We start from the raw sequence: 15,482 nt of genomic DNA on the forward strand, positions 1-15,482 counted from the left end.
TGAATGAATCAGTCAGAGGGAGAGAAACAGATACAGAATGATCTCTCTTATGCAGGGTATAAGGAAACATAATGTGGGAATAACAAATGTCCAAAGGCAATGAAAACAAAGAACATAAGAACTTCTAATCAGTAGGAAACTTGCCACTTAAGAGGGCTGGGAGATAGAACAGAGAGGGAGCAACATCTATGGTGGAGGAGAGCATTCAACAGAAAGGAGGCGCTGGCGTTGAGAGATGGCAAAGTGAGTATGAAACCATATCAGCAACAGTATTTTAAACCACAGTGTAAAACTTATTTTAAAAAGAAAGGGAAAAAAAAGTGCTTCTTGTAGAAGCAGACTAGTGGGTAGGGTGGGGGCGGGGGTTGGTCTCTGAGAAAAATGGACACTGGTGAAGGAAGCAGTGCCAAAACACTGTATGCCTGAAACCAAATCATGAATAACTTTGCAATTTCATGGTGGGATATTAAAAATGTAGCACTGTAGCACTTTCGTAGCACTGTCATCCCGTTGTTCATCGATTTGCTCAAGCAGGCACCAGTAACGTCTACATTGTGAGACTTGTTGTTACTGTTTTTGGCATATCCAATACGCCACGGGTAGCTTGCCAGGCTCTGCTGTGCGGGCGGGATACTCTCAGTAGCTTGCCAGGCTCTCCGAGAGGGACGGAGGAATAGAACCTGTGTTGGCCCCGTGCAAGGCAAATGCCCTACCTGCTGTGCTATCACTCCAGTCTGGGATATTAAAAATAAATAAATAACATATTTGAAAATGAAAGAAATTGTTTATTTCTACTTAAAAAAATGTTTGACTAGTGTTTGACACAGAGTAGATGCTTAAATTCTAAACAAACTTTATCAGTTTAATAAATACATCTGCACCCACATCCCACAGCTGCCGCCATGTAAACTCATTGGCCCAGCTTCCTAGCTTCACGACCAATCTCGGAAGAGAAGCAAGCCAAGCTGCTAAAATTCACGGTACACCTGTCTCCCAGCTGAAAACTCTGGGGCGCTCTTGGGAGGAGGGCAGGGATGGGCCGAGTCCCAGGCACCCCTCCCTGCCTCTGCATCCCTCAATCTTCAGGAAGCCCCAGCCGGAACAAACACATCCCAGAGCCACCACTATGTAAACTCATTGATTCAGTTCTATAGATTCTGGAGTGCCTGCAGTATGCAGGACATCTCTAAACTTTACAATACTGACAGCCCAGTAGGAGCAGAAAAATAAAAATAAATTTTTTTAAAGAAATATATCTGAGCTAAGGGATGTAGCACAACAGGTGGAGCACTTGCTCCAAAGATCAAAAGGTCCTGGGTTTGAATCTAGCACAAGAGGAAACCAAAGGGAGGGTCCTCAGAGGAGGGGAAGGAAGGGAAGGGGTGGGGTAGAGAGGAGAGGGGAGTAGAGGAGGAAGGAAGAGGAGAGGCGAAGTAAGGAGGAGAGGAGAGATGAACCACTAAATCGCTGGAGCCAAACAGTACCTGATACAAAACAGGTTTCCTATATTTATTGTTGAATGGAGAATGAACCCCCTTGATTTACAGTGACTGAGTCGCCTTTGAGAAAAAAGCAGTTTCTTGACAACCTTCTTGTAATAGTTTCATATTTAAAATTACTTCTAGTATTCTTCCAATTACTTCTAACTTTAAAAATGTTAAAATTAATTTACTATCGGGGCTGGAGTGATAGCACAGCGGGTAGGGCGTTTGCCTTGCGTGTGGCCAACCCGAGTTTGATTCTCAGCATCCCATATGGTCTCCTGAGCACCGCCAGGAGTGGTTCCTGAGTGCAGAGCCAGGAGTAGCCCTTGTGCATCGCCGGGTGTGACCCAAAAAACAATAATAATAATAATAATAATAATAATAATAATAATAATAGTAATAATTTACTATCTTGAAATCAGTTGTCACTCTCCAATTTAAATCCTTGAATTCTCCTGTCTGATATCTGTCACAGTTCGAGTATATGAAGGGTGAAGTTTTCATTCAGCCTTGAATCTATTCAACTATTTCAAACTCTTGGCAGTACCTGTCAAACTCCCTTGTTGAACATCATGAATCAGGGGGTGGACAGTTAGCCTCAAATTTACAAGTTTGCTTTTCTCTGGGATCTTAGGAAAGTCACAAGTCTGATCCTGCCGAGACAATTTCCTCATGAGTGGACTGAGTATGATTATGGCTCATTAAAGTGGGATAAAGAAGGAGTTAAAATACTATTTGCCAGACAAGGCTGTAATATTTTAAAAAATACATACAACATGGGTTCTAATTAAAGAAAGAAGAGAAAACATTTCCAAATTACTTTCCAAGCGTTTTGCCTGAGGTGACAGTCCTTAGGACAAAGAACTCCGGACGTTTCCACCTACAGGCTAAGCAGCCCGAGCCCGCTCCCCCCTGTAGGCGGGGCCACCGGAACCTCCTGGGACTCCTAGGAGGAGAAAGAGGCGGAGCTATGGGCGGGTCCAGGTCCTCAGGGGGCGGGGCGGAGGCGGGCGAGGGGCAGGCTGGGAAGTGGCGCCATATTGGCGTCGCCGCGCTGTATTGTCATAAATAGAGCCGGTTTTGTGGTGTTTTTTCCTCACTCGGTTGAATGCCACGACCGTAGTAAGTGAGAAAGTACACGAGCTAGAGAGCTACTAGCGAACGGAAGGAAAGTGGACAGAGACAGAGGGAAGAGTAAGAACAGGACTCCGGGGCTCGAGGCACCCGCCGGAGAGGCAGTCGCAGGAAAGCGATGAAAGAGATGTCTGCGTAAGTGGCGGGGGGCGGCGGTTGAGGGCAGAGCGGAGAGTGGTGGGCTGAGGTGGTGGGGCGGGGACCCCGATTCGGGACCGTGGCCCCCCGCTCCGTGAAGCGGGGAGTTGACCCCGGTGGGTCCCTTCCCCTCTGCGGAGCGGTCAGCAGGCTCACCTGGCCAGCCCAGCCCGGACGCGCGGACTCCGGAGTTCCCCACAGCCACCAGCGTCCCGCGGCTAACGGTGCCCGCCGCGGAGGCTGTGGGGAGGTGGAGGCGCGCGTGTCCGTGCGGAGAACGGCCGGTCCCGCTCCCGCCACCGGCGCGTCTCGTGTCTGCATTGGCGCAGACGCTCCTCTGCGGCCCCCGCCTCCTTCCCCGCCGGCGCGCGGGGGCTCGCGGGGGGTCGTGGCACCCGCGGGGGCTCGAGAGTCCGGGGCTCGCGTGTCCTCCGCGCCTGCCTCCGGGCCTCCCCGCGCGGCAGCGAGCCCCCCGGCCGCCGCCCGCTCCCTCTCGGTCTGGGCGCCTGACGCGGTCCTGACAGCGACGGAGCGGCTCCCAGTGTCGCTCCGCTGGGAATCGAGACGCACAGAGAAATGAGGAGAGTAACACGAGTGTCGTTTCGCCACCATCCATCTGTCCCGAAGCATAGCTGTGCGTGCGTGTGTGTGTGTGTGTGTGTGTGTGTGTGTGCGCGCGTGTGCGTGTGCGTGTTTGTGAGACAGAGACAGAGACAGACACAGACACAGATCGGCGGACTTTATTTCCCAGAAGCCAGGCACGTCAGATGCGGAGGCGACTGCGTCTTCCGTGGTCACTTTCACCTCTCGGCACCCCCCCTCCCGCCCCTCCGGGCATTTCCCCACAATCCCGAATTTGATGTCAGTTGTTGCCGCTTGTCCTAAAAACGTTAGTGCCACATCTGTGTGTGTCCGTGACTAACGGCGTTTTCCTTGTTTGTAAACTTTACATAACTAGTATCACACTTACGACTCCTCCGCTTGTTGCTTCAGCCCAACGGTATCGTTAAGCGTTGTAAATGTTAATATTTTTTCCAGCCTGAATTCTTATTTACGGCCCTGGTTATAGCGTGTACCCTGTTCCTTTTCCCGAGAGCTGCTATTTTAGGTTGTTTCAAAGTTTCGAACGTTACAGTGTAGCAGTTGAATATTCTTGAACATTCTGCTTGGAGAGTGTGTTGAAGTTTCCCTAGGGTGTTCAACAGGTGAAATTGATGGGTTGTAAGGAATTCTGTAGCTTGCTTCCCTCTCCCCCTACCCCCCAAGTGCCCCCAGAGCCAGATAATTAGATAGATTAGTTCTAATGCTGGTAGGAACCTTGTAAACTAACCTTTCCAGAATTCAAGTGAGAAATTGGGATCAGAGAGCATAATGTAAGACCTGAAATAATGGCATTTATTTCCAGACCTCCTAGAGTTTTGGCGAAGTTAGTTGTGTGATCATAAATGGCATCCATTCGCCATACACACAGAGACACAATAAATACCAAAACACCTCTCTAGTTTTCTTAGAGGTAGAATGTTTAATCTTGAAAGAGAAGTTCTAGGAATCGAGAAGTCGCTTGTTGGAAAAGTATTTGCCTTGAGTGTGTGAGGTCCTGGGTTCTATTCTTGCCACCATAAAATATATATATATATATATATATAGTATAATTTTAAATAACTTATTGAAGTTTTGTTCTAAGAAAAGGTAAATTTGGGGAAGGAATTAAAAATCACTAGTATTTATAATTCTCATTTGTTTCTTTAGTCACTGAACTATTTATTTTTGTTTTGGGGCCACACCTGGCTGTGCTCAGGATTTACTCCTGATTCAGGTTCATTCCTGAGAGGCTTGTAACCTTATGGGGTGTGAGGGATTGAACCAGGGTTGGCCTCATGCAAGTCAAATGCCTACCCACTATATTACCTCTCTGGCTCAATCATTGAGCTATTTTTAAAGGTATTATTTAAGTCAGTGTTTTTAACCTTTTTATACCTGCAGACCAGTAAAAATAGAAGTATTTTATGCACTGGTAAGGCAGAAATTTAAAATTTTGTGATAATGTATCACTGTCATCATTGTCATCCCATTGCTCATAATAGTGCCATGGATGATCCAGAAGTACCACATGTAAAGTGACAATAACTTTTTTCAGACCAATAGAAAATTTATGCTAACAGACACTGGACATATATTAGTCACTGTTCATCAGTATGTACATTTTTGGCATATGTTTGATTTTCCCACCCCACCAAATTATATCTTATATGAAAAGGATGGTAAAGATAGATGGTGGGTTTTGTTGGTTATTGTGTAATTGCTTTTAATTTACTAGCAAATGAAAAATGTCGCCACTTCATCTTAGTCCTGAAATGATTTTGGAATTTCTGATGTAAGCTCAAAATGTCAAGTATTATCTTGTAGTTAGTTTAAAACTAATATCTTGATGGTTAGGAACTTTTGGAGGCTATTTTGTTATTATGTCCTATACAAGCTTGTCTTTTATTTATTTATTTTGTATTTTGGGTCACACACTTTGATGCTCAGGAGTTACTCCTGGCTCTGCACTCAGGAGTTTTTCCTGGTGTGCTTGGGGAAGCTGGAGGTCAAACTTAGGTCGGCTCCATGCAAGACAAGTGCCCTACCTGCTGTACTATCACTCCATACTGCCTCTTAGTATAAAGAATTGGATCATTTTCAGCATGCAAACAATTTGAGTACTGGACTAAATGAAAAAATCAATTACTTAGACTCACAGAATGTTAGAACTCTAAACACTGATTCAGGTAAAAAACTTTAATATAGATTTCTCAAGAACAAATGTACTAGAGATTTTAAAAAGAAAAAAAAAAGCTGTACCATTTCATGTGGATTGGGCCGGGCAAGCATCCTACTTGCTGTACTATAGCTCAGGCCCACCACAGTGGTCATCTAATGCTTTTGTTTCTTTCATTAATTCAAGTAGTTGACTGCTTTTCAAAGATTCAATTCTAAATGGTACTTGACAAACCTGCAGGGTGTAGTAGAAGTGGCCCTGGCCCAGTTCCCTCCTTCAGACTCTTTGGATTTGAACTGAGTGGTTTTGGCATTGTTGCCTGGCTTTGGTTTGAAAAAACATCCTAACCATGAAATTTGAGGTAGTATGAATAATAGCCTTTCATGAAAATAAACACACACAAAAAAGTCCCTGTTCTGACTGTTAGTACCATGTAAACTTAACTTCTCTCATTGTTTTGTCCAGGGTTTGCATACTTTGATGATTGTGATAAACCAGAGACCACATGTTTGTAGCACTGGGTATCACAAAGGCAGTGTTGATGAATACGGGTTGAGCTTGCTGCCTCACACATGCAAGACAGGTGCTTTACCACTGAAACTCACATGACTGTGATGCCCAAGTTAAAAAAAAAAATTATTTCTGTGTGTGAAGAAAGATAGTTTTTGTTGAATGAAACTTGTTTAGATAGGTGTGAGAGGAGAGAAAGAGGGAAAATACACGTTCAAGAGAGAACAAAGGCTTATCCAGAGTGGAAATAAGCAAAGAAACAAACAGGGAAGATACATGTTTAAGATAGAAAACAGGCTTGAAGAGCAAGCTTGCATAAGTAAATTTTGTTTTGTTTCATAACTGGTTTTGAATTGCCAAAGTCACTACTCTGTACCTGACAGAAAGATGCACCCTTTGGGAGAGGGTGGAAGGTGGGGAGGCACACCCAGCAGAGATCAGGGCTTACTCCTGTCTCTGAGTTCAGGCATCACTCCTTGGGAGATGGGGGGACAATATGTGGTTCTGGGGAAGGAACCCTAGTCAGCCTCATGCAAGCAAGTACCCTACCCACTGTACTATCACTCCACAATGCCCCCCCAAGTAAATTTTTAAGGTAGCTAAATGTGTTTGAATAGAGAGTTGAGTGTATCATTATGATATGGTTCCTTTTTTTCCCCCCTGATGGTTTTCTTTTTTAAAAAATAGAAACACCGTGCTGGACAGTCAGCGTCAACAAAAGCATTATGGAATTACCTCTCCAATTAGCTTGGCATGTCCTAAAGAAATTGACCATATTTACACACAAAAATTAATTGATGCCATGAAACCGTTTGGAGTGTTTGAAGATGAGGAAGAACTAAACCACAGGTATGTCATTCAAAAATACAAAATATTTTATAGATCAGTGTTTAATCATTAATTCTACAAATATCGAGTATCAGTGTTTCTACCTAGGGATAAAAAAAATTAAACACACACACAAAATTAGCTCTTCTTGGCTTACAGTTTAGGTGGCGTTTAGGGATGAGGTTCATCTCCTATACGTCAACTAAGCCAAATGAGTGAAATAAAGTATTTTTACAAGTGCTGCTGAGAAAATTTTAAACGGGGCCTGGAGGTTCTCAGGGAAAACCTCATTGAGAAAGTGATCATTGAAGGAAATTTTGAGGATGAGTATAGATATTTGAGGGAAGATGATCTTAGCAAAAGTTCTGAGGTAGACATATACTTACTCTTTTATTTAACTTTTTTTTTTTTTTTTAAATTTTGGGGACCACTCTCAGCTTGGAGGACATCAGGTCCATAACAAGCTGTGTTTAGCGTAATAGTGGTACCAGGGATTGGACCCATGCAAGGGACATGTACAATTGAATCAGATTATTCCCTACCCTACCTATCTTTCTTGTGTATTGTGGTGGGTTTTTTTTTTTTTTTTTTTTTTTTTTTAATTCAGGCTGGTGGTTTAGCACTAGTACCTGAGAATGCAGTGCTGCTCAGGCCCTGTGGTGATAGGGACCTTATAAAACAAAGGTTTGGCTTTGAGTGAAACAGGAAACTATTAGGGTTTTGAGTACAAGATTGACATAACCTGCTCATGTATTAACATACTCTGGCTGCTATAATAAGAATAGTCAGAGGAAGAGTCAGATCAGAATTGGGGCGATAAGGGGTCTATTATAATAACCCTGTGAAGAAATGATGATGCTTGTAACCAGGGATGGCATGGCATTGGAAGTAATAGATGATAGAATTCTGAATATATATTAAAAGTAGCATTGTTTAATGACAGTGGAATGTAAGAGGTCAAGGATGATGCCAAGGATTTTGGTCTTAGTGCCTCAAAGGATGGAATTCCCTTACCTGAGGAACGCTGAGGGAGAAGCAAGTTTCGACACATCAGGAATTCAGTTTTGTATGTGTTGTCTTTGAAATGCCTAAACTATTTTTTTGTTTGTTTGTTTTTACTAAGGATCTGGACACATGCTATTAGCTATGTTTGTTTTAATAATTTATTTTTTTAATTATCTAAGACCTGGCTATTAGAGATTGATAACCTCTATTTACCTCACTGAATTGATTTTTTTTCATAGTAAGGCCAAGATGTAACTTGGGGTAATAATGCCTCTGCAGCCTTATTGAAGGTAATTTAAAAATTTTTTTAATTGGACTTTTTAGACTTTCAAAATAGCTCAGGACAAAATATTAAATTACTATCATTATGCTTACCTCTGTGGAAATCCTGGAGACCCAAGGGGTACCAAAGAGATGTGCCATGTGTCACCAGATATGATAGCATGTGTTCTATGCTTTTATTCTAACACCACAAAAATACTGCTCATTATACCGTTCTTTATATGTTTGTTCGTTTGCTTTTTTTTTTTTGGAGCTGGGGTGGGGGGTGTGGGGAGTAGAGGGAGGGCAGTGAGGTGCAGTATAGAGGATTGGATCCCAAGCCTCATACATGCAAGGCAAATGTTCTACTGCTGAGCCTCATCCCTGGCCTGCTTATATATTTAATTACTTTTTAAAAATAGGTCCACATTCATCGGTGTTTGGGAGGTTTTCTAATTGTGCTTTTAAATTTTAATTTATTTTTTGTTTTTTTTTTTTGGTCATACCCAGCTGTGCTCAGGGGTTACTCCTGGCTCTGCATTCAGGAATTACTCCTGGCAGTGCTTGGGGAACCATATGGGTTGCTGTGGATTGAGCCAAGGTCGGCCGCATGCTAAGCAAGCGCCCTACCTGCTGCACTATAGCACCAGCCCCTGAATTTTAATTTTAATGTTTAACTTTTAATTTGATGCATTGTTTTTTCATTATAGGTTAGTTGTTCTTGGTAAATTGAACAATTTAGTAAAAGAATGGATTTCTGATGTCAGTGAGAGTAAGGTAAGACTAAAGAGCATTGAATTCATTCTGTCATTATGGTCATTAGTTCTGGTTATAAGGTGCAGGAATTGAGAATAATTTGAAATACATTAAAGGTTGACTTTCTGACTTATTTGGTAATGAAATACCTTATTTGAGTCACTTGTAATGGACCAAAATTTAAATGTCAAGAAATCAAAAACCAGATTTTAGACTTCAGCTCTTCAAACACTGGCTTGCCTTTGTGTGAGGTAAGAAGAGCCTTGAAGGGAATTGGAACTCTTGCCAGTGCATTTTATCCTTCCAACTCAGTACTTTCTGACGAAACTTGTGATATGTCTGTTTATTTAAATTACCTACCTGTCTCCCAAAAAAAAGTTTTCTAATACTATTTTATACAATTTCTCCCTTAAAATCGGGTATTGTCTTCTAAAATACATTTTTCTGGCTTATTTTGAATATTTTATACTTTTTAATTTGTTCTAGAATTAGATTAATGAATATTATTTTACTGCCCTAAATGAGGTGAGGTATGTTCAGCTGGTTGAAGTTTTGCCACTTCTGAGGTGTCTCATACTTTTGTATCTAAGTGTTGTTTTTTTTCTTTTAGTTTTCCCTTCTCAGTAGTAGTCAACTAAAAGTTAATGTCTCATAGCTGTGATACTTTCTTTAAATTCCCTTTTTTTCCTGGTTCATATATGGCTCCCCAAGCCCTTCCAAAAGTGATCCCTGAGTGTGGAGCATTTAGGGATCACATAAGGGTATGGCCCCTTAAAAGCACATAAATTAATAAATCAATTCCCTTTCTGTCCCTTAATTTACATGGGTTTAGAAATTATATAAACACCTTTAAAATACTTTATTTTACAACTTCTGTTGTTTCTGTACCTGTGGCAATGTTTAGAATTGGTACATTTTAAAAATGTACTTTTATAAGATCTGAGGCTCTTTAATTCACTGAGTTTATTTTTGCTGTTGTTAGGTGGCCATACCTGGTGGTGCTGGGGTGGCTACTTCTGCCTTGGTACCCAGGGGACAATGAGGTACTGGACATTGAACCCCAACTTCTCACTTGTCGAGCATGTTCTTCATCCTGTTGTTGTCTCCCTGGCTCCAGCTTACTGAGTTGAAATAAAGGGTCTTTATGCTGTTTACTTTTGTTACCAAAAGCTATCTGACTCATTTCTGAGCTCTTCTTTGGCTTGATTTTTGTTTTTTTGTTTTTGTGTGTGTGTGTGTGTGTTTTTGCATCATACCCGGAAGTGCTGGGGGACTTCTGGCTCAGTAATCAGACCACTGTTTGGTGGTGAGGCTTAAACCAGGGCCTACATGTAAAGCATAGATCCAACCGTTGAATTCTACATGTAAAGCATAGATCCAACCATTGAATTGTCTTTCCTGCTTCTCTGTTATGATCTGTTAATATGGTTATCAGTAGTTGAAGTTTTTAGATAAGTTGTATAAATTGTAGTCTGATCAGATGAAATGCCAGTCTTGAGTCTTTGGTTTTGCTACTGTTTTTTCTGAAGGGAGAGGAGAAGGGACAGCTCGGGCCAAATCCAGCAGTGCTCGGGGGCTATTTCTGAGCACTGCTGGGTGCAATGCTTAGGGCTCTATGCTTAGGAGTGATGCCTTGAGGTTTTCAGGGAACCATGTGTAGTGTGCCAGGGGTTCAAACCAGAATGGTACCTGTGTAGCTGTATGCAAGGCAAGTACCTTACCTCCTGGACTATCTTTTTGGCCCTAGGCTTGAGGTTGTTTTTTTTTTTAAAAAAAAAAAAAACAGGTTTTAACATCTTATGTTATATGTATAAGAAAATTGACCTTTTGTTATCAGTTATTTCTCCATTTTTTAGTTTAAAATAAATTGAGTTTAGTCAGAGATCATTTGACTACTCCATACATTATTGAATTACAGTTCAGAACTCAAAAAGACATTTTGGCTAGAAGCTGTGATTTGGTCACATCTGTCATTCAGTGTATCTCTTTTTCATGAATCATGCAAGTGCAGATTTCAAAGGTAAACTAAAAGGTCCTAGTTTCTCTGTCCTCTTGATTCATGTTAATTATCAATATATTTACTGATTCTTTCCTAGCTATAAAATTATTTGTGATACTCATAAAGTAGTATTTATTAAGCAGGATATAACAAATATAATATCCTATTATACAGATATTTCTATTCAAGATTATCAGCAGATACTATTTTTTGGAACTTCACACTCATTGGACTTCACGGGAAAATATGAAAAGTGGTAAACAATTCTTACCTTTAGGAACTTAAATATGGTTGGAGAGATTAAACTTAAATAAATATTTTAAAAGGTCAATAAATGTAATACAGAAGAACTTAGATAATAGTTTGGAATAGAAGTTTGGGGAAAGACATGAGATGGAGATAGAGAAGGCCTCATGAGAGAGGTGAAACTTGAACTTTAAATAATGTGAGGTGTTGAGATATCCAGAGAGGATAGGCAAGCACTCTGGGCAGCAACAGTAGCAAATGCAGTGGGAAGGGAGAGACTGGATTAGATAACAGTTTAGACAATTGGAGATCTGGGCCTCTATTAGTTGAGACTCATTTGGAGATTCAGAAGGGATAATGAAAAGACAAGGCAAAAGAGATGCATAAGAGCTTATTTTGGAGATCTTTATAGTAAGCCCACGAACCCTTCAGTTTTTAGAGTAGTTTACGATGACTAATTTGTCTTGGGGGCCACTCCTGACTGCTTAGGACTTAGTTCTGGTGGTACTCAAAAGGGCTGTATACAGTGCCAGTGATCCAACCTGGGTTAGCCACAGCAAGGTAAGTGCCTCATCCACCGTACTATCTCTCCAACTGCCACATTGATTAGTTTTGAACACGACAATTATAGAATAATTTGAGAACATCACCAATGAGTTTTGTGCAAAAAGAAGTGAGAAAATAAAGACTACAGAAAAAAGAATAGCTTATAATAGCCTTGAATTAGGGACTGGCAGTTGAAGAGAAAGAAGGCAGCATATTAGACAGAAAACAGTTGGGAAGCTAAGAAGCAGGTGAATTATTATAGGTATAGGCAGGTACAGTAAGGTCAGTGAGAAATAGAAAATACAGGTTTTTAATCACAGGAATGTTTAATGGCGTGGGGTATGTTGGAACCTAGGGTGACTCACATGTAAGATACGCACTCTGCCACTAAGCCATTTCCCTTACTCCTGGGAAGAATGTTTTGCTTGTTTCAGGCATAGATACTGAATTAGATCAGGAAGCCTAAATGAAGATAACATAATAGGCAGATAACTAGCACTGAAGAGGTTGAAAAATAACAATATTGTGTACAATTAGAAAAAAGTTCATGAAAGTTGTTAGATTAACTCAAAGAAACCTTGTCAAGAATGACCCCCTTTCCTCCCCTCCCTCCACTTCCCTCCTACTCGCTTCCCCTTTCTTCCATTCTTGGGGCCAGGGGCAGCACTGTTGGGTTACAGCTATGTTCAGGACTTATTCTGGCTCTGTGCTCAGGAATCTGTCCTGGCAGGCTCTAAAAATGACCATACTTTCTTGCAGGAAAGTTGTAGTGTGAGTTAAGATGTCTATTACAGAAGCGAAAGGGAAGATAGAATTGATCCAGAGTATAATGCTTAAGCACATTAGTTTGGTAGTTTAGAGTTTCTTGGTGAATATTAAGATAAGTGATAGGCAAGTAGGGGGACAAGTAGTGTCAGATGATAAAAATGTCTTTTCCAGATGGAGATGTATCCTTGTGTGTGGGTATGAATTTGTCTTCCATCCAAGAGACCCTCGTAACTTAAAGATTCAACCAGAAGAGACCTAAAATACTTTAATAATTTCATTTTGCTAAAATTGACAATGTCATATGTCTATAGCATATATGGACTTAAAAACTAAGTAGTTTTATGCCAAATAATTTTTAAAATTGAATGCCTCTTGTTTAACTTTATTTTAGAATCTTCCACCTTCTGTTGTGGCTACTGTTGGTGGTAAAATTTTTACATTTGGATCCTATAGACTTGGAGTACACACCAAAGGTAACTGCTTTTCTGTGCTTACTGATAAGAATTTTCTGTAATAAACTCTTATTTGTCACAATTATAAGAACACAGAAGTTCAGGGATTAACTGGTAGTAGAGCACCTGCCTTGCATGTATGAAGTCCCTAGCTCCATCCTTCACAACCCCCTTGTCATTAAGTAACATGAGTGTTACTGTTAGGATTCTTTGTACAAACCAAGTGTGTAGCTCTTGTGTCACACCAAATAAATGACTCCTAGGCATTGTAACAACAAAGGGAAGTATGAAGAGAGAAGAAAAATATTCTCATGATCTCGGTTCTGAGAACTAATTTATATTTTCCTATACTCACATACTTAGTTTCTGTACATATTTCTATATGCGTCTTAAGAATATGCTAGTTACTTTTAGCATACTTTCTCAAAGAAATGCTTGATTTGCAGGGGCTGACATTGATGCACTTTGTGTAGCTCCAAGGCATGTGGAGAGATCTGATTTTTTTCAGTCTTTTTTTGAAAAACTGAAACATCAAGATGGCATTAGAAACTTAAGGGTAAGTTTTCTTTGGTACTTAGTATCTTGAACTCATTAACAGATCTGTTATAAAAACCAGAACATATAATTATTAAACTATTCCAATATATTGTATTAAAATAGTGATTAACATTAGGGAGAGAACTCATCATGCTAAATACGTACTGTGCTTCTGGAGGCCCAGGTTCAGTCCCTGTCATCACATGGTCCCCTAAATTGAGTGTCAGGATGACCCCAGGCACTGCCTGGTGTGGCCCAAAAGTCAAGGGGAATAAAGATAATGATCAAGAACATAGTTTTAGGGGCCAGAGAGATAGCACAGCAAGTAGGGCACTCACCTTATATATGGTCAACCCAGATTTGATGCCTAGTATACAGTATGCCCCCCTGGGTCCCATCAGGAGTGATTCCTGAGTGCAGAGCCAGGAGAAACCCCTTAACATTACTGGATGAGGCTCAAAACAAAGAACCACATGGACTTATTTGTAATAGAGTTTGAATTTCAATTTAAGAACCTTTATTAGCTTTAGAATTTGGTGAAATTATCTATTCTTGGTTTCTTTGCTTGCTAAATGGGTATATAATAACTTTATTTTGGTGCTAGGAATCAATTTTGAATCCTCATTCTGATCCCTTTTTGGAATGTGTTTTTGAAAACTGGTAATTTGATATTAACCACTTGTTAAAATATCTGAGAAATGGCTGATGCATTTCAAATGGTGGGAGCTATTATATGTAAGGTTCAATTAGTAATTATATGCAGATAAACTATTAGCACCAATAACTGGCTTTAGATCTAGAAATATATAAGGTATTGTTTATGGGAGGGAACATTGGAAGAACTAAATAAATGTAGTTATAATGCGATCTGAATACTAGGATAAAAAGTTAGAAGGAAATAGAGATGGTTGAGGATTTCTTAGATTGAGGCAGTTCAGATTGACTCTCAGGACTGGGGACATAGCTCCAGAAGTAGAATATATATTTTCTCTACTGTACTGTTTCTCTAGCCCCACGTTAGTAATCTTTATAAATTATTTTCTGGTTTTTTGGATTGGATGCATGTGCCACACCCTGCAGTACTCGGGTGTTACCTACTGGCCCTGCACTCAAGAATTACTCCTGGCTTTGCTCAGGAAACATATGGGATGCTGGGTGTTAACCCTGGTGAGCTGCATGATAGGCAAATGTCCTATGCACTATATACTATTGCTCCAGACCCCTCATTTTCAGTTTAAACTCAAGAAATAGCACTCAGAAAACATCAGTTCTTCTTTCCATTTTCTGGTGAATATCCTTAGGTGGATGTTAGATCTCTACTAAATGTTATAGTGTGTCTTAAATTATGATCATAAAGTACAATATTTACCTGGAATGCAAAACGAAGAGCATTTTACTTTTTCCCTCATGTTAAAATAGAAATGGAACAATTCACATTAAAAAGGGTTGAGAAAGGATTTATACCTTGTATATTATTTTCCTCTTTTATAGGCTGTGGAAGATGCCTTTGTACCTGTTATAAAATTTGAATTTGATGGGATTGAAGTAAGTGTTTAATATTTTTCTAACCTTATTGATTGAACTACTGAATGCTTTATAAAAATTTTTACATAGACGTGTATTTTAAAGAATAATCAAATGGTCTTAATAACCACTTGCCTTTCTAAATCTATTAATTTCTCAATCATGGAGAACAAACCTATAATCTACTGTTACAATTTTGATTAGGACAGTATTTATCTACATTATTATAATCTTAAACTTAAAAGATTATAACCCCTCAGATTTTATTCTTTGCTTTAGGAGTTAAAATTGTTTTCTGTTTTGGGGACCAAAGAGTAGTACAGTAAGATACTTGTTTGACCCATATGATCCCCTGAGCCCACCAGGAGTGATCCAGGAGCACAGAGTCAGAAGTACTGTCTAAGCACTAGTGGGTGTGACCCAAAATCCAAAAAAAAATCTTTTCTATGTTATTTGCTTATTTTTTTATACGAAGACTTATCAAACTCAGTCTCTTGTCATTTTCTAAATCACCTCTAAATATGTTTGGGTTCCTT

General features: G+C 40.2%; 1 protein-coding gene across 4 annotated transcripts in view; it reads left to right on the forward strand.

Annotated features, from left to right (window-relative positions):
* Positions 1 to 2,513: 2,513 nt before the first annotated feature.
* The window catches only part of PAPOLG (poly(A) polymerase gamma), a 36,944-nt gene continuing 23,975 nt past the window's right edge, over positions 2,514 to 15,482 (forward strand). For all 4 annotated transcript variants that reach the window (XM_055122996.1, XM_055122998.1, XM_055122997.1 and 1 more), the window contains exons 1-6: positions 2,514 to 2,753; positions 6,712 to 6,873; positions 8,829 to 8,895; positions 12,825 to 12,906; positions 13,332 to 13,441; positions 14,914 to 14,967. In XM_055122996.1, the coding sequence (XP_054978971.1) occupies positions 2,737 to 2,753; positions 6,712 to 6,873; positions 8,829 to 8,895; positions 12,825 to 12,906; positions 13,332 to 13,441; positions 14,914 to 14,967 (492 nt within the window). In that variant the 5' untranslated portion in view covers positions 2,514 to 2,736. The remainder of the gene's footprint in view (positions 2,754 to 6,711; positions 6,874 to 8,828; positions 8,896 to 12,824; positions 12,907 to 13,331; positions 13,442 to 14,913; positions 14,968 to 15,482) is intronic.

Source organism: Sorex araneus, chromosome X, assembly GCF_027595985.1.
Source record: "Sorex araneus isolate mSorAra2 chromosome X, mSorAra2.pri, whole genome shotgun sequence".
Taxonomy (NCBI): Eukaryota; Metazoa; Chordata; class Mammalia; order Eulipotyphla; family Soricidae; genus Sorex; species Sorex araneus.